Source organism: Myotis brandtii, unplaced genomic scaffold (assembly GCF_000412655.1).
Source record: "Myotis brandtii unplaced genomic scaffold, ASM41265v1 scaffold123, whole genome shotgun sequence".
Taxonomy (NCBI): domain Eukaryota; kingdom Metazoa; phylum Chordata; class Mammalia; order Chiroptera; family Vespertilionidae; genus Myotis; species Myotis brandtii.
In genome coordinates this window covers 12557610-12585313 of record NW_005354291.1, presented here as the reverse complement: position 1 = coordinate 12585313, position 27704 = coordinate 12557610, and the positions used below count along the sequence as shown (strand labels likewise).

At 35.2% G+C, this 27704-nt stretch overlaps 1 protein-coding gene across 22 annotated transcripts in view; it reads left to right on the top strand.

The window, feature by feature from the left end:
• Positions 1-27704, top strand: part of AHI1 (Abelson helper integration site 1) — a 218305-nt gene that overhangs the window by 560 nt on the left and 190041 nt on the right. For 20 of the 22 annotated variants that reach the window (XR_001360698.1, XR_001360699.1, XR_001360697.1 and 17 more), the window contains exons 2-12: positions 359-431; positions 1856-1942; positions 3423-3547; positions 8632-9185; positions 11708-11886; positions 14472-14694; positions 16119-16311; positions 20056-20151; positions 21030-21215; positions 23189-23341; positions 27040-27172. Coding sequence is in view for 19 of the 22 variants with exons in the window: in XM_014533844.1 (XP_014389330.1) it covers positions 1915-1942; positions 3423-3547; positions 8632-9185; positions 11708-11886; positions 14472-14694; positions 16119-16311; positions 20056-20151; positions 21030-21215; positions 23189-23341; positions 27040-27172 (1870 nt within the window). In the remaining 3 variants the exon portion in view is untranslated. Of the gene's footprint in view, positions 1-358; positions 432-1369; positions 1536-1855; positions 1943-3422; positions 3548-8631; positions 9186-11707; positions 11887-14471; positions 14695-16118; positions 16312-20055; positions 20152-21029; positions 21216-23188; positions 23342-27039; positions 27173-27704 lie in introns of those variants that run through there. The other 2 variants (XM_014533846.1, XM_014533845.1) reach the window with 2 other exon arrangements.

Below are 27704 nucleotides of genomic sequence, written 5' to 3'. Positions count from 1 at the left end.
TGCATTAATGATTGCTGTCACTGAGCTTTCAGGAAGAAGATCACGTAGTTTTTTTAAGACTATGGTAAATTTTAAAAAGATATTTGAAATAATTCAAATACCAAGAGTATTTTTAAACCATGTTTAGAATCTTGTTTATTTGTGTAGACTATCATTGATTTATTAATTGAATTTTGTACAAAGGGTTTTTGTTTATTTTTCCCCCCTGTGCTATAAAATTCTTTAAAGAGTTATCCAAACCTCACAACTTTTCCTCCCCTTAATCTTTAGGGATGTTTATTTTGCCTGTGTACTACTTAGTTGTTACCTAACTCACATAATGAGGTGTATTTATATAATCACTCTTTTCTTTTGTTAGCATTTCTTCTCAGAGTTTTCTGTCCGAAGTACCTTAATACCGGAAGAAAATGATAATTGCTGAGCCGACCCAAGTAATGTTTTCCTTTTCTTTTAAACGTTTTTAGTTTTATTCTTAGAAACATATGCATCTTGGCCCTGGCTGGTGTGGCTCAGTGAGTTGGGTTTCACCCTTGCACCAAAAGATTGCTGGTTCCATTGCAGTCAGGGCACATGCCCAGGTTTTGGGCTCTATCCCCAGTAGGGGGCTGTCAGGAAGCAGCTGATTTATGTTAGGTTCTCACATTGATGTTTCTCTCTTCTCCCTTCTTCTCTCTCTAAAAAATCAATAAAACTATTGCACATGTTGTGTTCTAATGTAGGAATTAATGTTTGTTTTGGACACACCCCCATCTTTAAGTAAAGTTGGCAATTCAGGAAAATATATATATGTGTGTGTATATGTATATATATAACACCCCCATCTTTAAGTAAAGTTGGCAATTCAGGAATATATATATATATACAGTGGGGCCTTGACTTATGCGTTTAATTCGTTCCGAGACCGAGCTCGTTAAGGAGCTCGTTAACTCAAATTACTCTATCAACTCAATGCAAAAAATCAGCTGGGTCAAGCTCTCTGTGTATTTAGTCATCACAATAGCCCTTTAGTTGTATTGATACACTATGTATATATATATGTTCAGGAAAATATATATATACACACACACACACACACACACACTGAATTTACCCATAGTTTTGATACACAATATCACACACCCACATATTTATTTGAGAAAGATGGGATGAATGCTTGTGCTCACCTTCTCTATTGCAGCAGCATTTTCAGTGGCAGGTTCAGTGATTTTAAATTCATTATCTGTGAATGTGCTCCCCACAAGCCGACTTGACTAACAAGTCAATCCTGAGATGGAATTTGGTTTCTTAAAGGTGCATTGCAATGTTCATTTTTTTACTTGAAACACTTTACAATATCACACACCTACATATTTATTTGAGAAAGATGGGATGAATGCTTGTGCTCACCTTCTCTATTGCAGCAGCATTTTCAGTGGCAGGTTCAGTGATTTTAAATTCATTATCTGTGAATGTGCTCCCCACAAGCCGACTTGACTAACAGAAGTGTGTGTGCTCCTGGGAAAGTCAATCCTGAGATTGAATCTGGTTTCTTAAAGGTACATTGCAATGTTCATTTTTTTACTTGAAACACTTTGTAAAAAGTGTATAAAAAGTGTAACATACCAAGTTACATGTTTATTGCCTTTCAATTTTTTAAACTTTTATTTCAAATATGTGACTATTTTATTCAAATGTGATCCAATTTGCTTTACTTTATGTTGGACTCTAAACTCATTCAAATGTATTCAAGTTATTTACATAAGATTGAGGTAAGAGAAATTGGTATAAACCTGATGACATCATTTTGCCTAACGAGTGTATTATAATTTTTATTTGGAACTTCCATATTCCAAATGAATCCTCTTTGTTTTAATAGGATCCTGAGTGAGTTAATGCTTTACATTGCAACTCAGTGCTCTCCATAAAACTGAGATTATGCCCACTGGTGAGACTTTTATGAAACGTATGTATACAATACAATTTATTTATTTTAAAGTTTGGATTATTTTAATGGGTGCTTTAACAGATTAATGAATAAGATAGATGTTATCAACCAGATATTAACATTTAGAGATATTTGAGAGTTTGATATTAAGTTTTCTACTTGATGTTGGTAATGAAGGTTAGCATGTATTCAATGGATGGCAGTTTAGGACTCAACTGGACAAAGTAAATAATAATTACAACATATGGTTAGTTTTCTTTTTTAATCATCAAAATGGATGTTTTATTCTAAACAGTCAGAGGCAAACTTTTTCTTAAAACGCAAGCCAGTAGATATTTTAAGCTTGGTCTCTGCTCCAACTACTGAACACTGCCATTGAAGCACTAAAGCAGCCATAACAATTCTTAACAGAGTGGGCATGGCTTTGTTCCAATAAAACTTTATTTACATAAACAGGTGACAGGCATGCAGGCCTTGTTTGCCAACATCTCCTCTGGGACATTCATTCATTCATTCATTCAGCATTTATTTAATACATGTTTGAGTATTTATTCTATGCCAAACTCCATAATAGTAGCTAAGGTTATAGTTGTAAACCACACAATATAGTGGAAGACACAGATGGTATATTTATTTATAGGTATACACAAATAATTACACAGTTTCAAGTTGGGTTAAGTGCTGTGAAGGAAAAGAATTGTCTGCTTGCTTGAGAAGTGGAGAAATTTAGATGAAGTTGTCAGTAACAGTTCTACTTTAGAGGTATCATTAAACAGGCAGCTTCACACCAGCCATGCGAGAAGCGTCCACCACCAAGAAGCAGCCTCACATAGGGAGGAACTTGTTCTGACAGAGGATCTAGAAGGGCAGTGTGGCCAGAATGTAGGGATCTCAGGGGACATTTGTCTGGATTTGAAGCTGTAGAGGTAGGTAGGCCAGGAAGTATGAATCCTGCGGCACAGAGGGAGGACTTGTTTTATTTCTGTCTTAAGTGAAATGGGAAACTCACAGGGTCCTAAGTAAGAGAATAACAGGATTTGATTTATATTTTAAAGGAAAAAAGCAACTTTCAATTTTTTATATTTGTTGAATGTTGATTATTGACTAGGCAAGTGTTAGCCGTTTTTCATGGAAAATGATCTTTGACATAAGAGCATTCTGATATTACATGTAAGGAAGACATTTAGAAATGTTAACTAACTAAGCTAAGGCCATATAACTAAGAGTAATAGATGCTACTGTGCATCATAAGTAAAAAGTTAACTTATCAAAGGAAACTTTTAGAGGTTGCAAACCAAAAGGTAAGAGGGATACAGATGAGTGTGGTGTCATCAAAGCCAAAAGAAAAGTTTTTTTAAGAAGAAAGGACTGGTTAGTTGTTCTCATGTAGCTGGAGAACTCATGTGGGTACTTATAAGACTGTATTCTTTCACGTAATAATGTAGCTATGTTATAGTAGAGTTATTTAGAAAATGACATGAGTCTTCATTATTTGTAGTTGAGAGTGAAGCCAAAGTAAAAACCGAAGTTCATTTTGAGGAATTGCTTAAGACTCACAATAATCAAATATACGAAAGAAAAAAACTGAAGAAAAATATTGGCACGTCTGGAGAAAAAATCTCAGTGAGTAATTGATTATTTGATAATGGTGACTTATGTATCTGCATAAAGTTAGGACTTTTCATATTAAAACTCTAAGGAACTTTGGAAATTAAAAACAGTAAATTTATATCATGGTTAATAACACGTGATAAAATGAAATTTACATTAGAATTAACATCACTGTTGGAATATTGAGTTCAGCATTGAGTGCTGTCCTACAAGAATAACATAGACAAACTGGTGAGAGTGACAAGGGGGTAATGGGGAAAATCAAAACTAGCCATATTACACATATTTGAAGAAAATAAAAATCTTTAACTCAGAACAACTTAGAACATAATATCTTCAGATAATCCATGAAAACTTAAGGCACTAATTATCCTTTTGTACTTGAGGTACACTTCAAATGATAGAATTTTTGACAGCACAGTTGGAAGGATTAAAAATACAGAACTCAAAGCAATACTAAGTCAGCAATTAGCTACAACCTGATTTCCAGGGTACAATAAAAAGTCTGTAATAGTATCCACAATTAGTGCAGATCTAGTTAGTCTTCAGACTTATCTCATTATTTCAGTTGCACCTTTTACTTCTTTGACCACAGTCTGTTATGTGCACAGACACATAAACACTTCATGCATGTTCTGATAATTGGTACATAGTTGTTGTTTTTTTGGGGTGGGGGCGGGAGGGCAGTAGTTTAATAATGAGTTGTAGACATCCTACATTTCACTTATAGCAAATTTACCCTATTCTGTATTGTCATGTGACTTGTTTATTTTAATCTGTCTGGTGGACATCAGTGTACACTAGCATTGTATATTCTCAAGTGAGGCAACAATAAGTGCTAACCTTGGCTAGAAACCAGCCACACACATGTGAGAGGTTCATAGTACACCAGTGTACTACTGCACGCCAATTTAGAATTACTGGCAGAATGGGGAAGATGAGGTCTCCCCTAATGCATACTGTCTTAAAATAGAATGCTTCCTCTGGTGGTACCATTATACAGGATGGTAGGGAATAGTGACATTCAGGGGATGGAGCATTGCATATTGGTATATGCCCTCCCCTTGGGCAAGGTGGTGTCCATTGGTCAAAAACAGAAAGAATGCTGGAAACAGTTGTCTGCAGGATATTTTTATGGACTCAGTCAAAGTAGAGCCTCACATTTTCTCTCACTGTCAGAACTTGGCTTTTGCATTTCCAGCCAGATATGCTCAGGAAATGGACAGAGGATAGTACATTTACCTAACGTTCAATTTAGATGTTGGGGAGGGACAGACAGTTGTGAGGTGACTAAGCATAATCTACACAGTCTCCTTTGGCAAATGCCAGGGCATTCAAGGTATCTTTTCATTCATAGATAAGTAGCCTAGGAAAAATATTTAGAAATATTTTTCTCGTCAAAAGAAGGAATATTCCTGGGAGAAATTTAAATATGTTTTGTTCATTATCACTGTCTAACTTATATCATCTTGAGTTTCTCCTATCTCATTTTATTCTTATAACTTATTTCATTGAGGTGATATCTGCTTCTATGAATGACAATTTCTAAAAAATTTTATTTTGTATGTTAAATTAACTTTAAAGGGTGGAAAATATTCTAGATTCTCCAGCTATTAATAATATCCTTCAGCCTGGCTAGAGTGGCTCAGTTGGTTGAGTACCGAAAGGTTTCTGGTTCAATTCCTGGTCAGGGCACATATCTGGGTTGCAGATTCGATCCCCAGTTAGGGCACATGCAGAAGGCCACAGATCAGTGTTCCTCTCTCACATCCATATTTCTCTCTTTCTCACTATCCCTTCCTCTCTCTAAGCATTTCCTCAGGTGAGGAATATATATATCCTTCAGTTGATTCTTGTTTTCATTCACCTTTATCAAGCACAACATACCAAGGGCTCAGCTCAGTTCCCTGGATCCTGCCAAGGGCTCGTCCTGAAAACATGCCTGTCTTAGGATTTGCAGGCTTTGAGCAACCCAGATCTGAGTTAACCCCTTTCTGCACAACCTCTAAAAAGATGAATTAGGAAAAAAGGAAAGAAGGCAAAAATTACCAATATTAGTAATATCAGAGAGGATTCATTTCAGTGCAGATGTTTCAGACCTTACAAGGATAATAAGGAATTACTATGAATACCTTTTATGATCATAAATTTAGCAGCTTATACAAAATTCACAAATTACTTGAAGGATGCAAACTACCAAAGCTCACTCAAAAAGAGAATGATAACTTAAATATTGTGGTGTGTTTTGTAATGGAATCTGTAGTTAAAAACCTGCCCACAAGGAAAACTAGGTGGCTAGTTTTTTCAGCTGGCTTCATTGTTAAATTTACCTGGTATTTGAGAAAGAAATAATAATTCTGTACAAACTCTTCCAGACTATTTCCTTCATTACTTTCCTCATAGTTTGTATAATATTGCCACTACATTTCTGGTTTTCACTGAGAGTAGAAAGAAAAATTTACATATGCCCCATTTTAACATAATGGAAATCCAAGGTTATTAGGTATGAATATATTCATAGAAAAGACAAAAATAAGGTTCTGAAATGATTAGCAGTATGTGAAGCAACTAGAGTTGAGATTTGGGTCTTCTTTTTCTCTGTAAGTATTTTCTGTTGTTTTGTATTTTAAAAAAATTTTTTTTAACTGAAGCATATATTTCCTTTTTTAAAAGGAAAATTATTTTTATTAGATTAGACTAAAGAAGATTTTTTTTTTTTGAGGATTCAGCTTCATAATTCATCCTTAAAGAATAGATAGGACTGGGAACTATGTTTTAGGTAATCAAAAGAGTCTTAGAAATGGTAAAAAAGATATACAGGGTGTGGCAAAAGTAGGTTTATAGTTGTATTTGATACAAAGTTTATCCTTGTATTGTTTATTAATTATTGTATTTTCCATATGAAGAACTGTAAACCTACTTTTGCCCCCCTGTATATAGGAATACTAGTTCCTTTAACATTTTTTCTGTCTTTTCACATATATTAGATATTTTCTAACTACTTTTAAATATGGGAATTTTCAAAAATTGAACTTCAATTTTTATTGATAAGCTCATGCATTTCTGAGAGAATTCTTCATTTTGATATTGGCTTCCATCTTTAGCAGTTTGGTTTTATCCATTCTGTTTTCAACACATATCTTTTTTTTTTTATTGCTAAAAGTATTACAAAGGGTATTACATATGTGTCCTTTTTTTTCCCTCCCGCCCTTGACAATCCCCTGGCCGCCCTTACCCCCCAGTGTCTTATGTCCATTAGTTATGCTTATATGCATGCATACAAGTCCTTCGGTTGATCTCTTACCCCCCTCCCTCCTGCCCCCAACCCTCCCTGGCCTTCCCGCTGCAGTTTGACAATCAGTTTGAGGCAGCTCTGCCTCTGTATCTATTATTGTTCAAAAGTTTGTAATGGTCTCTATTATCCATGAATGAGTGAGATCATGTGGTATTTTTCCTTCATTGACTGGCTTATTTCACTTAGCATAATGCTCTCCAGTTCCATCCATGCTGTTGCAAATGGTAAGAGTTCCTTCTTTTTTACAGCAGCATAGTATTCCATCGTGTAGATGTACCACAGTTTTCTAATCCATTCATCTACTGATGGGCACTTAGGCTGTTTCCAGATCTTAGCTATGGTGAATTGTGCTGCTATGAACATAGGGGTGCATAGATCCTTTCTGATTGGTGTTTCTGGTTTCTTGGGATATATTCCTAGAAGTGGGATTGCTGGGTCAAATGGGAGTTCCATTTTTAGTTTTTTGAGGAAACTCCATACTGTCTTCCAGAGTGGCTGCACCAGTCTGTATTCCCACCAGCAGTGCACAAGTGTTCCTTTTTCTCCACATCCTCTCCAGCACTTGTCGTTTGTTGATTTGTTCAACACATATCTTAAACTTTTATTTCTGTCACTCAGAATTTTAATTCTGACACCTGCAGTGTTTTTGTTTGTTTCTTGTTTGTTTTTACATCCAGCATGCTTTGGAATTTTTTTAAATTCTTACTTTGTTTCTGCTATTCATTTTCCTTCATTGTTAATATTTCTGTTTTATTGGATTTGGTGGCTTTTTCTTAATTGTGCTACTTTCTTTCAATGTTTGTTAGTTTTTAGTTGTCTAGTCATCTTTCTAAGTAAGTATCTCTCTCTCCTGCCTGTTGGTTGTATTCAACAAAGTCAGCTTCTGCTGTTGGTGAATGAAGCATGCTGCCGCATCTCTCTGTGCTCAGCTGTTTCATCCTCTTAGTGAAAGTCACCATCTAACAAATGGAGGTGGGGGACAGAGTTGTACCTCCCAACTCCTCAATTGGTTACCCTCAGCCTTATCCTCTCCTTCACTTTGTAATTTCTTTACTTTGAGTGTGTGGCCTCTCCAGACTTTTTTCTGGGGAAATCTTTCCCTATGGACTGTGGTATTCTCTGGGAGTTTCTTAATAGATTTAACCCTGCCTGCTTTTTATCCTTAGGAAATTTCTGAAAATATTTATTTTATTACTAGTAACATTCCTATTTGATTTCTAGCCTTTTTTATATTAAAAATATCTTACTTTAAATAATTTTGATTGGGGAAAGAGGTACTGGTGTGTGCTTCGTCTGTCATTTGATTTAACTTGGTAATATTTAATCTTTGCAGTATTTTCAGTGATACATTTGGACTAATTGCAGGTTGATCCTAGAGCTATACACTGTTGGTTTTAGAATGTGATTATGAAGCAAGATAAATGACCTGTGCATGTTTTCTGATGGGGAACCTGAAGTTAGCTCAGAGGCCCTTTTACCAACTTCTCTTTATTAGGGTATGGATCATTCTGCCAAAGAAGAAATAGCATTTGAAATTTGAGCAATTAACTTCTTATAAGTCATTAAGGACTTTTTCACATGTTAACTCATTTGATCAGAAGTTACCCTCAGAGATTGCCAATCTAACGTTGCAAGAATGAACTAGGAGAGTTCTTATCAGGTGCTCTAGAATGTCACTGTTCAAGTAAAAATATTATATAATTTTCCAGTATTACACATTATTGAACACTAATCATTGTGTTTTATCTTTGCATAACTAAACTATGCTTAGCTGAAACTTTGTTATTATGTCTTCTCCTAGCTTGACACTCTTAGAAGCAATCCTCGGAAAATTAAAGAAACTGAAAGTGATGAAGTAATTGCTGCTAACACTAATAAGACAAAGAAGAGCATGCGAGTCATTAAAAACAGACCAAGCAATCCACAGTCAGCAACTGAAAATCCAGGTGATGAAGGGAGTGTACAGGAAGACAATCAAGAACAGGCAAATAAGATTACAAAAACAATGTGCCAGGTGACTACACAAGAAATGGAGCAGGAAACTTCTGAGAAAGTGGACTTTCTACATCAGAAAGTTCAGATGAGGTTACAGCCAGGTTTTGCTGATCACAGAAGTGAGATGGCAAATGAAGAAAAAGGAAATAATTTAGATGAGGAAGAACAACTGAAGCAAGTATACCAGCTCCAGGTAGCCGAAGAAATGGCAAAGGAGATTAAGAAGAAAATAAGAAAGAAACTCAAAGAACAGTTGACTGACTTTCCCTCAGATACTTGCTTGCATGATGACAAATTGAGCAGTGAAAAAAAAAGAAAGAAAAAAAAGAAAGCTCCAATCCTGCCTGATGCTGAAACAAGGTACTTTATATTCGTAAATATAAAATGTCTTCTTAAAAAAACCCCTATTATTTTCAGCTTTAAATGATATCTGTAGTTTCACAAAGAAAATTCTTAAGACTTTCATTTGGACACATTGCCAGTACAGCAATAACAGCTAACGTTTTATAAAAGTTAACTCATTTATTCCTTATAACAACCCTATAGGGAATAGTAATATTATCTTTTGTAGATGAGAAAACTGAAGGGTTTATGTTACAGAACCAGTAAGAAGCTGAGCCAAAACCTTAGCAGTGTTGCTCCAAAGACTACCCTTAACTACTCACTTACATCTGCTTTTTAAATAATACAAACTGGATTACTCCCCCTTTTTTTGAGTTATAAATACCTGTTTGGATATATGAATATAGCATTTTCCCCTTATACAAATAGCATTTGCTCATTGTAGGACATACAGAAAAAAAGAATATAAAAACAATCCAATCATCCAGACATGATTACTACAGGTATTAGCAATTTGGTATTCTACTCTTTTTCTGTATATGATGCTTATATATGTATGCTTGCATATACAGTGTGAATTGTGCCTATATTCATATAATATGTCTCTGCTTGGTGAAAATAAAATAAAACATGTCCTTTAACTACCATAATTTATTTTCTGTAAATCCATATTAGGTAAGCACCTTGAAGTGGGAGCATTCAGTATTCAACTATTGCCTGGCACGCAGGGACAGTTTTCCTTAATGTCCTCATCTAAAAATAATTCCCCTTTTATCAAAAGCTAGATAACCAGTGGTAACAAAGAGAGGGCAAATAGAGTTGCTAGAGGGATATGCTAGTATATTTATTATCAGTTGCTGCATTGAAACACACACACACACACACACACACACACACAAAACCACACACACAAAAAACTACTCCAGAATTTAGCACTTTAAAACATCAAGCGTTTATTGTCGCATCAGTTTTGTGAATTAGGAATCTGGGTGTGGCTTAACTGGGTGTCTCCGACTCAGGGTCTCTCACAGGCTACAGCCAGGATATCAGCTGGGGCTGCAGTTATCTCAAGACTTGACTGGGTCGGGGAGGATCTGCCAAATGACATTGCTGTTGGAAGCCTTGGAAGATCCACTTCTAAGCTCACTCATGTGACTGCTGGGAGTCTGAGGTCCTGACTGGCTTTTGGCCAGGGACATCAGTTCCTTGCTATTCAGACCTATTAATGTGGGCTACTCACAACAGTGGGCATTTGCTTCTCCAGAGAGAGAATTCACAGTCTTTGGAATCTAATCCTATTCATAACATCTGTTATACACTTGTCTACTTAGAAGTATCAAAGGAAGGGGATTACACAAAGCTATGAATAGTAGGAGGCGGGGATTATTGGGGGCCATCTCATTGGCTGTTACCACAGTATATTATAAGTTTTCTTCTCATAGCTACCATATGAATTGGGAAGCCATGCTCACTATTAGATAAATTTAGTTCATGGCCCTGGCCGGTGTGGCTCAGTTGGTTGGGTGTCGTCTTGCACACTGAGAGGTTGCCAGTTTGATCCCCAGTAGGTGTGCAGGAGGCAGCCGATCGTTGTTTCTCTCACATTGGTGTTTCTCTCTTTCTCTCCTTCTCCCTTCCTCTTTCTAAAAATCAATGAAAATATTTTTAAATAAAATAAGTAAATAAATTTAGTTCATAAATTTTAAAGTTTCTAAAAATCAATGAAAATATTTTTAAATAAAATAAATAAATTTAGTTCATAAATTTTAAATAAAGCCATGGTTGATATAACAGTGACATGCAAAGGGTATTGTTTTCTTTAAGTAATAGTATTTGATGATGTACTAAAATATGGCTTTATGAGATGACTAATTGAAATCTTTTTTAATTTTTTTATTTCTCAACCTCTTTATTGACATATAATTTTATATATAATGGAAGTCAATTTTTGATTATTTAGATACAGATATTTTTTACTTGATAAATTACAAACTTTACTGGCTGGTTTCTCACTACAACAATATTTACTTCTGGGATGCTACCCTTTTACTATTTATTAGTTAATCTGATGCACATTTTCATTTTCAGCCTTCTGAAAATGTAGTGGCACACCAGCAACTGGAAAACGAGCAATTTTTAACTAGAAATGAAAGGTTGAATATCTGAAGCCTTTTGAAAACAGAACAAACTGAGAACACATGTTTTGCTTTTAAATAAAGTAATTTAGAAATGTCGTCTTTTATTTGACAGCAAGGTGAGGATGCTTTGATCAATTCTTTGTAAAAACAGATCCATTGCTCATAAAATACAATTTCATTTCCCCCTGATGTTTAGAGCTTAGTTTAATTTGACTCCTGGGGAATATCCATATGTCTAGTTTGACAGCTAACCATTTTAGTGCAAAAGAAAGCGTATGTATCTCCTAGTTGGAAATAATATTGATTTTAGGATTATCCTTGCCTCTAGTCACTGTTCACTTTGCTGCAGTATGAATAATGATAATATATAGGTAATGACGTATACTTCGGTTATACTTGTAGGACATTGCCCTTTGATGACACAATTCAAGGTGAACAAAAGAAGGAAAGTCTAGTTGGAACAGTTACTTCAGATAATCATCAAGATGATGAAATAACCACTGTGGAACAAAATGTAGATGACAGCATGCAAGATGAGACAAAATTCAAACCAAGGAAAAAGAAAAAGAAGCCTAAAGCAGGTTTGTTATCCCGATTAATTGAAAAATGTGTTCCTTGGTAGAAATAAATTGATTTTAGAACTTTCAGTCCTTAAAACTAAAAATCTTACAAAGATGTAATTTTAAAAATCTAATATAGAATATTTGGTACTTGTTCTTATATTCATCTAGATTAAAACAGTTCATTATTTGTGACTGTGTGTCTCTGTGATAAGTTAGTATCTACTTGAGTCATCTCTAATTCCTGACTTAATTTAATTCAACTCTAGAATGACATTAACGTTGTAGTTGCTATTATAGCATAGATTTCTTCTTTCTACCATTGAGTTTAGAACCCTAAATAATTTAGACTCATAGTTGAAAGCTGTAAATGGTCAACAGCCAGTAAACATTTCAGATGTTGAGGCTGCATGCTTCTGTCAAACATGGGGTCTTCCCAATTCCTCAGCCTAGGTTAGCTTATGTCCTTCTCATTTTTCCTTTTCCCTCTTGCTTTCGATCTTCCTCTTTACTCATATCTTTCCTCTTATTTTCCTTTACTTTTTACTCTTTCCTTTTTCCTACACTCTTTTGTTGTTGTTGTTTTCAGTTTCTATTTAATTGGCCAAAAACTGGCACTATCCTAGGCAATTTCAGAATTTATGGTACTTATTCATTGGATTATGCAATTGATGATGTTTTATGGTTTCTGTAATTAAATTTTGGAAAAGTGTACATATTATAAATATACTACTTAGTGAATGTTTACAGACTGAATATGCATATAGAATCATCATCCAAATAAAAAAACAACATCATTGGCACCCAGAAGTCCTCTCAAGTCCCTTTCCAGTTCATTGCCCTTTAGGAGCAAACACTATCTTGGCATATAAACACTGTCTTGACATAAAAAATAAACACATAGTTTATTTTTGCCTGCTTTTCTACTTTCAAATAAATATAATCATAAATACTCTGCTCTTTTGTGTCTGGCTTTTTTCTTTCTTTTTTTTTTTTTAAATATATTTTATTGATTTTTTACAGAGAGAAAGGGAGAGAGATAGAGAGTTAGAAACATCGATGAGAGAGAAACATCGATCAGCTGCCTCCCGCACATCTACTGGGGATGTGCCCGCAACCCAAGTACATGCCCTTGACCGGAATCGAACCTGGGACCCTTCAGTCCGCAGGCCAACACTCTATCCACTGAGCCAAACCGGTTTCGGCTTTTCTTTTTTTTTTTTTTTTTTTTTTTTTTTTTGGCTTTTTTCACTCAAAATTATTTTTGTGAGATTTATACTATGGTTGCATGTAGTTAAACTTATTCATCATCAGTTCTGTTTTTGTACTGTATAGATATCCATTGTATAAATATAACACAATTAATTTACCTATTGTATTGATGGACATTTGAGTTTCTTGTTTTAGGTGGTTACAAATAAAGCTGTAATGAATATCTAGTCATGTCTTTTGGCAAGCGTATGTATATATTTTTATTGAGCATATTCTTAGGAGTAGAGTTACTATGTCATAGATTATGTGGACTTTTCACTTTAATAGGTATGTCCCATTTTTCCAGAGTTGGTTTACCAATTGATACAGGCAGTATTTGAGAGCCTCCATTGCTCTACATCTTCACTAACATTGGTGTTAATATTTTGAAACGTTAGCCATTTTTAGTTGTGTATATTTCATCTTGACTTTAATTTGATTTCCATGATAAGTAGTGAAGTTGAGCATCTTCCTCATGTTTGACTACTTGGATTTCTTCATTGGTAAATTTGTTCAAGTTTTCAGTGTATTTTTTAATGGAATTATCTGTCTTTTTTATTTGTGAGAATAATTTATGCAGCTAGTCATTAATCTTTTCTTATATAAAAATATAGCTGCAAGTCCTTCAGCTTACCTCTGAATGCATCTCCCTTCCTTGAATGTTAGTCCATACATTGTTTCTGTACTTTTCTCATGCCTTTAAAAAATACTTTTTTCATGCCTTTAAAAATAAAGTCTTTTTAATTCATTTGGCTTTTCAAGTTTTTATTATCAGAAGCATTGACCTACTACATCCTCTCAGAAGCGTAAATTACAGTTATAAATGAATTGAGTGATATATATTCCACTTGGAAAAGACCTAGATAAAATTATTTTTATCTTTGCTCTCTTTTTCGTTTTTGTTGTTGGTCCTTATTAGGGAAAATAAAGATTCCTTATTTTAATGTATTAGGAAATGCAGTGTTTTACTCTTAGAGTGTTGTCTGATATTGCCTGACTTTTTCTTTTGTTGTTTAAATATATTTTTATTGATTTTTAGAGAGAGAAGAAGGGAGAGGGAGATAGAAACATTGATCAACTGCCTCCTGCATGCCTCCTATTGGAGATCAGACCCACAACCTGGGCATGTGCCTTGACTGGGAATCAAACTGATGACCTCTTGGTTCATGGGACAGTGCTCAACCAACTAAGCTACACTGGCTGGGCTTGTCGAGATTTTTCCTTGAAGTTTCTTTATTAACAAAGACCAATAACCATGAATCATTAAGATTAGGCTATATGAAAATTCAATTTACATTGTTGAGTATATTGTGGGAAAAATGAATTGCAGTGTTGATTTTCTTCCATACTTGTAGTTTCAGATGATAATGAAGACACTGAGGGTGATAATGGTGTTCATGAAATAACAAGTCGAGATAGTCCAGTTTATCCCAAATATTTGCTTGATGATGACCTTGTCCTGGGAGTTTACATTCACCGAACTGATCGACTTAAGTCAGATTTTAAGATTTCTCGCCCCATGGTAAAAATTCATGTAGTTGATGAGATTACTGGTCAGTATGTCAAGAAAGATAATAGGTAATTTTATTTTTTTATTGTACAGCCAACCCATTGAATTGAAAATGTCTATAGTAGAAGTCCTCTTTTCTGCCATTGAAAGTCAATGTGAGTAGGGCTATGGATTTGTATTGGAGAACAGTTTACCAGTTGTAGGTGTTCACCAACAATTCACACCGATCAGTATGTTTTATAGAAGAAATGGAGAGCATCTGTTAATTTATTGATTCATTTTAAGTGGAGGAGAGTCGATAGAGTTTCTGCCAAGCTTATTGACTAATTTATGGCATTAAACTAGCATTGTAAATCTTTTTACGTTGCGCTGTAAATGCATTAGTTTTCTAACTTCATATTTTTGTTTTGAAGTTATTATGTTACCTGGATCTCAGGTGAGATAAATGAATCTTGAATTTTATTCCTACTATTACTTCCATAGCTAATGTGTGCTTGAAGACCCAAATAAAAAATACAATAAAATAAACAATTATACTAGAACTAGAGGCCCGGTGCACGAAATTCGTGCATGGGGGGAAGGGACCCTTCGGCCCGGCCTGTACCTTCTCCAATGCAGGACCCCTTGGGGGATGTCCAACTGCCAGTTTAGGACTGATCTTGAATCTGGGACCACTGGCTCCTAACCGCTCACCTGCTTGCCTGCCTGATCGCCCATAACCGCTCTCCCCTGCCAGCCTGATCGGCCCTAATCCGCTCTCCCCTGCTGGCCTGATCGCCCCTAACTGTCCTCCCCTGCTGGCCTGATCACCCCTAACTGTCCTCCCCTGCCGGCCTGATTGCCCCCTAACTGCTCCCCCCTGCCGGACTGATCGCCCCCTAACTGCTCCCCTCTTCTGGCCTGACCGCCTCTGCCTCGGCCCTTGCCATTGTGGCTTTGTCCAGAAGGATGTCTGGAAGATGTCCGGTCTAATTGGCATATTACCCTTTTATTAGTATAGATTTAAAAAGCTATCTGCTTGGAAAGATGGCAACGATGAGAAACATGAGGATTATCAAAAAGGTCATTCACTTATTCAGTTGTCTTAGGGCATATAAACCTTGAAAGGTTTACAATCCTATTGTGTTCATTTTTTTATTTAAATATACTGTACTATTTTATTTATGACAAACTCATTTAAGATTCTGAAGGAGGTACTTTATTCCAGCTTTGAATGCTGAAGGCATAGTCATACCTCTCACTTTATATTTCTATAATAAAATAATTATGTGAAACCAACTGATAGTATGTAAGTGCAAAATGAAGTACTACCACTTCAAGTCTCATAAAATTTATAATTTTCTAGATGGACAATCAAAGTAATTTTTCCTAATGAATCATGGCTATTCATTATTTCTAGTTGTCTCACTTTGAATACCATATATTTTTATTTTTTCTTACATTCTCAAATTTATAAAGAATTGTGTTAATAGAAATATCTTTTTTTGAACAGTGAACGGCCTGTTTCATCTTACTTTGAAAAAGACAATGTGGATTATATTCTTCCTATTATGACCCAGCCATATGATTTTAAACAGTTAAAATCAAGACTTCCAGAGTGGGAAGAACAAATTATATTTAATGAAAACTTTGCCTATTTGCTTCGAGATTTTGATGAGAGCCCTAAAGTCATCCTGTTTTTTGAGGTATGAATTAAATAGAGCTATTTAAACTAAATTTTTAGTTATTACAGTCGTCCCTCGGTATCCACAGGGGATTGGTTCCAGGACCCTCTGCAGATACTGAAATCTGTTGGTGCTGAAGTCCCTTTTATAACCTATATTTGCATATAGGCTGCAGCAGGGTATGCCTACACATCACTTCATTCACATTGATTCAGCATAGTGCTCAGTGCATGGCAAATTCAAGTTTTGCTTTTTGGAAATTTCTGGGATTTTTTTTTTAATATTTGTGATGTGCTGTTTAGTTGAATCTTCAGATGTGGAATTCACAGATACAGAGGGCCAATTGCATAGCAAAAATGTAAGCTATTGTTTTTAGTAGTTTAATATACAACCAAGTAGTGTGAGAATTTAGTTTCTATTATAGTGTTATAACATGCAGTGGAGATACAAGTAAGAGATACAAGTAATAGCATATTTGCTGAGGATTTACTAGTGCAAGTATTTAGCCATTGGATTTACTCTATTATTTAATCCTTACAACAATGCCAGGACTATTAACTGAAGTGTTGAATCTAATCTGTATCTATGTAATTCTACATTCTCAACTTATTTCACGGAGTGTAAACTCACTTAATATCAGACTCCCTAAGAGTTTGTATACTACTAAGAGAAAAAGGTGAACATACACATATCACTTGACTAATACAATGTAATATATAACCAAATGAAGTAGAACTTCTTGGATGTGAAGGTTAGTGGAGGGTCTGATCAGTTAGGGAAAGCTTTATGGAGTAAATGGCCTTTGAACTGACATGCTATTCTAATGTTTTACTGCAAAAGAAATAAAAGAGTGTAAAGTGATTTTTCTCAGTTATTCCAATTTTAAGTGCAGGTAATTTGTATTTGAAGCTAGTTTAAACCTAAATATCACATTTCTTTTAACTAATCCATGTTCTCTTTCCATAAGCAAAAGGAAGTTGAGAAAACCTATTTTCCAGTTTAAGCAAGATGGGGAATTTTAGCATGGGAAAAGCAAGGCATGACCAGAATCAATGATTGCTTTTGTAGTTACTTGTTGGTTTTTTGTTGTTGTTGTTTTTTAAAATATTTATCTTTTTTTAAAATAGATTTTATTGATTTTTTTTACAAAGAGGAAGGGAGAGTGATAGAGAGTTAGAAACATTGATGAGAGAGAAACATCGATCAGCTGCCTCCTGCACACCTCCTACTGAGGATGTACCCGCAACCATGGTACATGCCCTTGACCAGAATCAAACCTGGGACCCTTCAGTCCGCAGGCCGACGCTCTATCCATTGAGCCAAACCCGTTAGGGCTGTTTTTATGATCTTTAACTTTTAGGTGATCTATGTGTGTTTAGGAAGCAAATATTCCACCATTTACATCTGGTTATGTATGATTTATGCAAAGCTGTGATTTTTTTTAAGTGACATAATTTGTATGTCAAGGAATTTTTTCTTTGTCATAGAAATTTGTCATTTGTTACTATAGTATTCTTTCATATTTTACTAATATGAAATTTAAGAAAGATTCTTGGATTATAAACACTTTTGGTTGCTTCTTAAGTTTTAGTATAATGTGTTATTGTTTACAAAACTAACTTTTTTTTCTTAAATATATTTTTATTGATTTCAGAGAGGAAGGGAAAGGGAGAGAGAGATAGAAACATCAATGATGAGAGAGAATCATTGATCAATTGCCTCCTACACACCCCCCACCATGGATCGAGCCCGTAACCCGGGCATGTGCCCTTGACTGGAATCGAACCCAGGACCCTTCAGTCTGCAGGCCAACACTTTATCCACTGTGCCAAACCAGCTAGGGCCAAAACTAATTTTTGATTTCCACTTTTTGAGGGTGTTTTGAGGACAACTTGATAATATCTACCAGAATTCTTTAAAATTTATTGCACTTCTAGGTATTTCTACTAAGGGAAAAATGACAACTATACAAAGATGTATGTGCAAGGGTATTTACTTAAGCACTGTTTATAATAGCAAAATTTTTTTAGAGATGTCTTTTCAATCAGTAAGAGGTTTGGTTAAATAAATTATGGTATTTAATTTAATTTATGGTAATACATGGTATATGGACATATTGACTTGAAGAGATATCCACTATAAAGCATATCAAAATAGTTTGTGAAATAGCATTGGATCTGTGGTAGTAATATAGTATGTATACATATTGACTTGAAGAGGTAGCCACTATAAAGCATATCAAAATAGTTTATGAAATAACATTGGATTTGTAGTAGTAATATAGAAGTATTTAGGAATGCACAGGAAAAGGTCTAGATAATGTGTAAACCTATAAACATGTAGATGTTAATGTTAATCATCTCTGTATCTGGATTACAAGTTGTTTTTACTTTGTAATTATATTATATATTGTCAGTATTTTTTCACTGAGCATGTATTACTCTGAAAACAGGTTTAAGAATATAAAGAATAGGGATGAGTGGAGTCCATATTATTTTTTAAAGCATTCTTCTATAAAGATTTGTTACCTTAGCTGAACTTTTGATAAATACCAGTAAGTTCAAAGTGATAATTTTTTTTGACAAGTACCTACAACAGCGGTTCTCAACCTATGGGTCGCGACCCCTTTGGGGGTCGAACGACCCTTTCACAGGGGTCGCCTAAGACCATCGGAAAGCACATATATAATTACAAATTGTTTTTGTGATTAATCACTATGCTTTAATTATGTTCGATTTTTAGCAATGAAAATACAGCCTGCATATCAGATATTTACATTACGATTCATAACAGTAGCAAAATTACAGTTATGAAGTAGCAACGAAAATAATTTTATGGTTGGGGGTCACCACAACATGAGGAACTGCATTAAAGGCTTGTGGCATTAGGAAGGTTGAGAACCACTGTGGCAGGTTGGTAATAATTCCATGAGCTTTGGCATCCAGACAGGATGGAGATATGTGAAAGAAATTTTCTTGTGAAGCCTAATTACAACATTTATACAAAAAGAAAATTCTCAATTTCAGGAAGATGATCCAAGTAAGGACCCAGAGATAAATAAGACCATGAGTTTTTAAATAAACAGTTCTTCGAAGTCTGCTCTCATACATTAAAAAAATGATCAAAGTTTAAGTATTCTAAATCTTGTGTACTAGTATTTGTGCCTAGACTATATTTAAGGTAACTAGTATTTTGTCTTGGATTTTAAATAAATCTTAATTAAAGATCCTATATCATAAAAAGCTAATATGCAAATCGACCAAACAGCAGAATGATTGGTCGCTATGATGCGCACTGACCACCAGGGGGCAGACGCTCAATGCAGGAGCTGCCCACTGATGGTCAGTGCGCTCCCACAGGGGGAGTGCCACTCAGCCAGAAGCCCTCAGCCGGGCTCCTGGCTGGTGAGCGCAGCGGTGGTGGCAGGAGCCTCTCTGCCTCCGCAACAGTCAGACATCCCTCAAGGGCTCCCGGACTGCGAGAAGGTGCAGGCCAGGCTGAGGACCCCCCTCCCTCCCTGCCCAGTGCACAAATTTCATGCACCGGGCCTCTAGTTTATTAATAAAGTGGTCAAAAAATGGACCTCACTAACAGTATCAATTAATTTAAAGGTTAATGAAATTAGATGAAAATATTTTTTCTTCCTATAAGGAAAACTTTAAAATGAACAAGTGATTTTTTCATTTTCATAATATATTATTAGAAAATATTAAATTTTAGGTAGCCTAGTCTTCTGTGAAGTAATTTTTAAATACTTATTTACAGATTCTTGATTTGTTAAGCATGGATGAAATTAGGAATAACTCTGAAATTCAAAACCAAGAATGTGGCTTTCGGAAAATTGCCTGGGCATTTCTAAAGGTATGTTTTTATTCTGTTTCAAACACTTTAAAATAATCTTCTAATCTGATTGGTTGCTTTTCCCCAAGTTACTTTGGTTTCATATAAGGAGTTATGATCCAAGGTAAGATTGCAGTGGTAGAGTTACTAATTCAAGCTTGGGTGATGTTCATTTAGATTCTTAAACATTCATTGAGTGCCCAGTTTGTGCCAGGTACATGGTTTGGCTGTAAGGATACAGCATAAAAAAGAAACACACAACTCTGTTGTCATTTATTCAACTTAACAAATATTTATTAAACCCTTTGTGTGTGCCAGTCACTGTTCTAGTCATGCCGGCCAGGGCTAACTAGATCCTTTTTAAGTAGGTATACTAAAACATTTTTTAAATGTAATGAATGGATTTAATAAGTTTAGCCATGTTAATTACTATTTGAAAACGGTTTTGACTTTTTAAAAATTAAAACCATAAGATTTTACCATTAAAAATACTGATACTAAACAAATGGAAAATTTGTATCTGTGTTTAAATAATATGTATTTGATTTTTATCATTGTTATCTTGAAGGTATATTGACCACCTTCTATGTGGAAAGTAACATTCTGCATAGAAATATAAAATTTTTATCAACCATCTGAAGTTGTAATACGCAAAAAGAAAACTGTCAGGAAAATATTTTAATTTAAAAGTCGTTTATTTGGATTACCTTTTGTCAAAGTGATTTGGAACTGTGATTAGCCAACTGTGTCAATGTTGTTTCCTTTGCTTTGTAAATCTTAAGGAATTTCTGTATGCCATATTCATCTTTTTAAAATGAGTTTGTGACTATATACTATTGCTTTATCTGATTTATTTATTGTCAATGAACATAAAGTGTTATTTGAATTCTTATTTTAAGCTTCTAGGAGCCAATGGAAACATAAACATCAATTCAAAACTTCGCTTGCAGCTATACTATCCACCTCCTAAGCCTCGACCCCATGTAAAAGTCGTTGAGGTTTTCGAATGGTGGTTAAAATGTCCAAGAAATCATTATCCGTCGACGTTGTATGTGACTGTAAGAGGATTGAAAGTTCCAGAATGTGTAAGTCAATAGCACATGTAAGCGTTATGTCCTCTGTTGTTGAGATTAAATAGTAGCATGTTTTCCATTTCTAAAAAGATAAGATCTCTAGAATTATTTTAATGAATATGTAGAATAGAAAGTTACCTTCAGAGATGATGTATTCATCCTGTAATAGCTGATACTTAAAAGATACTTAAATGAGTTAAATAATAAATATAGATTTCATTGTTAGAAAAAATGTGTTGTTTTTTTAAAACTGTGGTGTTTTTGTTTGTTTGTTTTTAATCCACACCCGAGTCTATGTTATTTTTGGTGTTTGTTTTGATGTCTTTTTATTGATTTTAGAGAGAGTAGAAGGGAGAGAGAAAGAAACATTGATGTGAGAAACATAAATTGGTTGCCTCCCATATGTGCTCCGACCAGGGATCAAACCTGCAACTTCTTGGTGTACAGGATGGCACTTCAACCAACTGAGCCACCCGGCCATGGTGATAATACTGTTTTTTAAAAATTAAAGATAAAAGAATCATGTAAAGCAGGAGTTGACAAATATTAATAAAGGACCAGATAATATTTTAAGCTTTTCAGACTTTATAGTCTGTGTTGCAGTTACTTAGCTTTGTCTTTGTAGCATGAAAGTAGCTACATAGACATATGTAAGTGATAATAAAACAATTTGAAAATGTGTTCCAATAAAACTTTATTTATAAAAAGAGTCAGCAGGATAGATTTGACCTGGGCCATAGTTTGCAAACATGATTTACAGGCACATTTTTCACAATATTATTTAAATAGTTATAAACAGTATTTCTGCTGCTGTTTTCCATATATTAAAATTACTAGAGGCCGGGATTCGTGCACTGGTGGGGTCCCTTGGTCTGGCCTGCACCCTCTTGCAATCCGGGACCCCTTGGGGGATGTCGGAGAGCCAGTTCCAGCCCAGTCTCCGCAGGCCAGGGTGAGGGACTCCACTGGTGCACGAATCCGTGCACTGGGCCTCTAGTACGTATATAAGATCTTTGGTTAATCTCTTCCCACCCTCCCCTCTCCCCTCTTCCCTCTGAGATTCATCAGTCTGTTCCATGTTTCCATGCCTGTGGTTTCCACTCCTGTGTTGAGCATCTTCCCCCTGGTGGTCAGTGCGCGTCATAGCTATTGGCCAGTCTGGTCAGCCGGTCAGCCAGTCGCTTAGGCTTTTATATATATGGAAGATAATGATCTAGAAGGGGGTCCTAATATACGGTGACATTATATATGGGGTCCTAATATATATGGTGGGATTTTAACTTAAGGTGGTGGGCACACGGTGTAATATACAGGTCTTGTAACATAGAAACCCACACCTGAAACCTGTATGATCATGTTGATCAATGTCACCCCCAATACATTGAATTTAAAAAATTATAATGATCTTAGCAAAGAATATGTCCTAAAACGAGCTGAAACTTTTGCTTTTGTCTTACTTGCTGTAACATATTTCAGGACAGTTGCATATTCTGTAGTTGATATTATAAACTGTGATATCAGAGTTGGTTTGCATTGATTTGAGTTAAATCTATTTTTAAGAAATGAAAGATTTAAAAAACTTTAGATCTTAATGGTAACAGTTTCGTGTTATTAAAGCCAGAGATACCATCTTATATCAGAGCCATGACATAACATCTGATAGGTGTTGGTGAAGAGGCAGAAACAAAGGAACAGAGTTATTCAAACAGTATCATGTTACCACTTGAGTTTTGTTTTTTTCTCTTTTCTCCCAGCTTCTAAGGCTTTTTGGTTATAGGACAATAATTTCAAGCAAGTTTCACTTTATTTAGAATAATGTGCAAATAAAAGTCAAATTTTTTCTGGATTACATTTCCAAGTCGAATTTTTTTCTGGATTACATTTTGAAAACATTTCCATATTGTCTGTTTCAATATTTTAAAAACCATCTATGCTAGGAAAGAGAAAAAAATTAACATGATATATATTTTTCTGTACATATTTAGGTAAAGCCATCTTACCGTTCTGTGGTGGCTCTTCAGGAGGAAAAAGGTAAACCGGTGTATTGTGAGCAACAGCGTGAGTCAAGTTCAGTAGACATAGAACCTGGACTAGAAGATTCAAAGGAAGTAGTGAAGTGGAAACGACTGCCTGGGCAGGTGACGTGTTTAATGTTGAGTTCATTTAGATATTTACTTATTTACTTATTTACTAGTAATTAGATTGCTATTTAAAACTCTCAGATTATCCTTATTTATAATCACATATTGTCTTTACAATAGTTCACTTGACAAGTAATGATAGAGTGTTTATCGTTTGCATAAAAACACTATCTAGGTTGTTTGTTTAGGACCTGGGCAGTTTTATTAGTTTGCTAGAGCTGCCATTAAAAAAAAAAAAAGTGCAGACTGCTTGACTTGTACAACAGTAATTTATTTACTCATAGTTCTGCAGACTGGAAGTCCCAAGATCGAGGATTGGCAGGGTTGGTTTACTCTGAAGCCTTATTCTTGCCTGGCAGATGGCTGCCATCTTGCTGCCCTTTCATGGTCTTTTCCCCTTGCCTGTATATCCCTGTGTCTCTTCCCCTTCTAACCAGGACCCTCCCTAACAACTTCATTTTAACTTAATCAGCTAGTTCAGGGGTGGGGAACCTTTTTTCTGTCAAGGGCCATTTGGATATTTATAACATCGTTCATGGGCAAAATTACCAACTTAAAAATTAGCCTGCTATATTTGGTCAAACATTTAATTAACTCATCCATAATGCCTTGACAGAGCCAGACCAAATGATTTCACAGGCCTTCTACGCCCTATGGGCTGGACATTTCTCACCCCTGAGCTAGTTAAAGGCCTTCTCTCCAAATACTGTTACATTCTGAGGTACTGGGGTTAAGGCTTTAACAAATGAATTTTGGGGTAACAATTCAGCCCATAAGAAGTAAAAAGCACATATTTTTTTATATCTATAAGAGGTATGTCTCCTAATGGATTTTATTATTTTAAAATGTTTTTTAATGGATTCATAAAATTTTTGCAGTCCCTGGCTCCTTCCTTAATCACATTTTGGTGGAGATATGTACATGTATATTCTTCTACCACAAGTAGAGCAGTATTTAAGCTTGTACTAAAGTTTTCTTACTTGGTTAGTATATTTTGTAGTAGCAAGAAGCATTGCTGATACAGTTTTGTAAATCACTTACTTGTTTCCACAAAGACTGGAGTGGTTTATTTTATGTCTGAGCCAATACCAATGCAGTTTATCTAAAAATCTTAACTTATGCAAACATTCAGTATATACATAAGGATGATTGTTTTCCCAGACCTTCTCATTGTCTGTGTTTTGCATCACTTTTGACATTCTTTTCTTTTTAAAAAAAATTTTTTTTAATTGATTTTAGGGAGAGAGAGATAGAAACATCAATCAGAGAGAATCATTTTTAAAAGTTAAAGATAAAAGATATGTTATTTTTGGTGTTTGTTTTGATGTGTGTTTTTTAATTGATTTTAAAGGGAGTACACCCCCACTGGGGATCAAGCTGGCAACCCAGGCATGTGCCCTGAATGGGAATTGAACCCCGGACCTTTTGGTTCATGGGTCAGTGCTCAACCACTGAGCAATACTGGCCAGGCGTGAGGTAGACTTTAAAGGATGGCCATATTAGGGGTGGGTGAAGAAGGATAGAGAAAGGTATTTCATCTGGGGCCAAAGTTGTAAATAGATGGGAAAGGACTGAGGTATTCATCAGGCACTCAAAAACTTGGCTGGCTGGCAATGAGAGTTTGTAAGAGATAGGGCTGTGTGATAGATTGGCAGGCCCACGTTGTGGAGTGTCTTGAATGATAGCCTAATTAGTGATTGTGTGGGATGTGAGATATTAATGGAAGATTTTTGGGTAGGAGAGAAGCATTGTCTCAATCATATTTTAGGACAAATTGATGCTGGCAGTGGCATAGAGGAGATCTTGAAGTAGGATACATCAGAATGAGAGAAACCTACCAGATGGCAGGCAGTTGCAATCATTGATGTGAGATGAAAGAGTCTGACCTTGGGAGAATGGTGGCAAAAATGAAAAATAAGAGATGACTATAAGAAAGAAAGAATGGAGCAGCATAATTTAGTGACTGACAAGATAGTAAAGAAGGGGAAAGAGTCAAACATGTTGAGGCCCTTTATTGCTATGAAACTTTACTGGCTTTTCTAAATACAGTGTCAAACCCTGGGAATACAAAGAAAATGATAGTGGCTTTCAGTGATTTTAGCTTAGGTGGTTAGGCAGTTTTCCTGGGAGCAGCAGCATCTGATTGTAAAACCGCCTGACTTTTCCTTCAGTTTTTTCCTCTTTTAACCTCATCTTCCTTTTCAGATGGAGAATGAAGGGGGAAAATGGGTAGCATGGTGCCTGGTACATTTTAGGTACCTAATAAATGTCTACTGAATTTTTCACCTTTCAGGTAGCTACTCATAATGCTACCTCCTAATAATGCTGCTAAATCTTGATACTACTTGTGAAAAACCTAGTACCTATCTAGAATGCAGGCCCTTGAACTAATAGTCTGTGATGAGGCTCATTAAGCTGGTCTTGACCCTCTGAATAATCCTTATTAGTTATATATAGTAATAATGGTCACTGATAGGGTTGCTGTGATGAATATATGAAAACACATGTCTAATAAAGTACCACATTCTTGGCATACATTAAACTCGTAAGTCAAGGCCCCACTGTATAGTAATAATGGTCACTCATAGGGTTGCTGTGATGAATATATGAAAACACATGTGTAATAAAGTACCACATTCTTGGCATATAGTAAGGGCCCAATATACTAATATGTTTAATTAAACTTTAGAATAATAAGAAATACAGGAACTAAGACTCACTGAAGTTTGGAAGAGGCAGAATGAGAACAATAGGTATTAATACATGAAAATTTTTGGTTTCATCTGCTAATAGGGAATGAAGATAAAAATTAATGAAGAAATTTTAATAAATCAGTGAATCGGAAACCAATAGGAAGTGATTCATTAGTTTGGAAATACATTTTGGAAGGTAGCCACAAATGATGGTTATTTTAAGAGATAAAAAGAGAGAAGTTAGCCCTAACCGGTTGGCTCAGTGGATAGAGCGTTGGCCTGCGGACTCAAGGGTCCCAGGTTCGATTCCGGTCAAGGGCATGTACCTGGGTTGTGGGCACATCCCCAGTAGGAGATGTGCAGGAGGCAGCTGGTCGATGTTTCTCTCTCATCGATGTTTCTAACTCTATCTCTTTTTCCCTTCCTCTCTGTAAAAAATCAATAAAATATATTTAAAAAAAAAAGAGAGAGAGAGAAGTTATGCATCCTGGGTTTCAGCTAGGCCCTAAAGGGCATTTATGGCCTCAGAACAAGTTTATGGCTCAGCGAAAATCACGTATTAGTTGCTGTCATGGAATAAGAGTGTAAAATATCTCATTGATGTTTCTAACTCTCTGTCCCTCTCCCTTCCTCTCTGTAAAAAATCAATAAAATACATATTTTTTAAAAAAGAGTGTGAAATACATTTTTTTGTGTGGTTATATAAAAGCTATAAGGTAGTGACCGCTTTGGAGTGTCAGATACTGAAATTTTCTACTCATTTTAGGTGAATTAAGTACTAGTTAGATATGGAGTATAAATTGAGTTAATTTTATGGAGAATTGATTTTCTCTTTAGACAGTAAAATAAATCTGTGGGGTTTCTCATCATTCTGCTTACTTGCTTTTCTCTTCCTCTTCATCACCATAAAGGGACTTAAAACCAATTATAGTCATTGGAATTAACAATTAGCCTTCATAGTTTAATGTTTCTTAATTTGTTTTCTAAATGTATGTTTTTTAGGCTTGCCGTATCCCAAACAAGCACCTCTTCTCACTAAATGCAGGAGAACGAGGATGTTTTTGTCTATCTTTCTCTCACAATGGAAGAATATTAGCAGCAGCCTGTGCCAGCCGAGATGGATATCCAATTATTTGTGAGTAATAATCCTATTTGCTTAATTTTATTGGTCTTTGGTTTTTAAAATTCATTGAAACTTTAATTTGAATAATCCCCCAGCACTACTAAATTAAATAGATTTCGTCAAGTAAAGTAACAGTTCTCTTTAATAATTTTAAACTTTCCTAGACAATATGTTTTTAGAAGTAGAATTTTACACTTTTCTATTCTATATGTTTTTAGAAGTGAAATTTTTACATTTCCCTAGATGATATGTTTTCAGAAGTACAGTTTTACACTTTTCTATACAGTATGTTTTCAGAAGTAGAATTTTACACTTTTCTATACAATATGTTTTCAATGTATACTGAAGGATAGTAAATTATTTTTAAAACATGCAGGAGGATTTTTGTAAGCATTTTATATTTTAAACTAGTGACCTGGTGCACAAAATTTGTGCATATTAAAAGGGAATTAATTAGAGGAAATATTTTAATATTGCTATTTGCCCTTTCTCTATATTAGAAGTGTCAGAGATGAAAGAAAATTAGTAAAATGTATATGAAAAT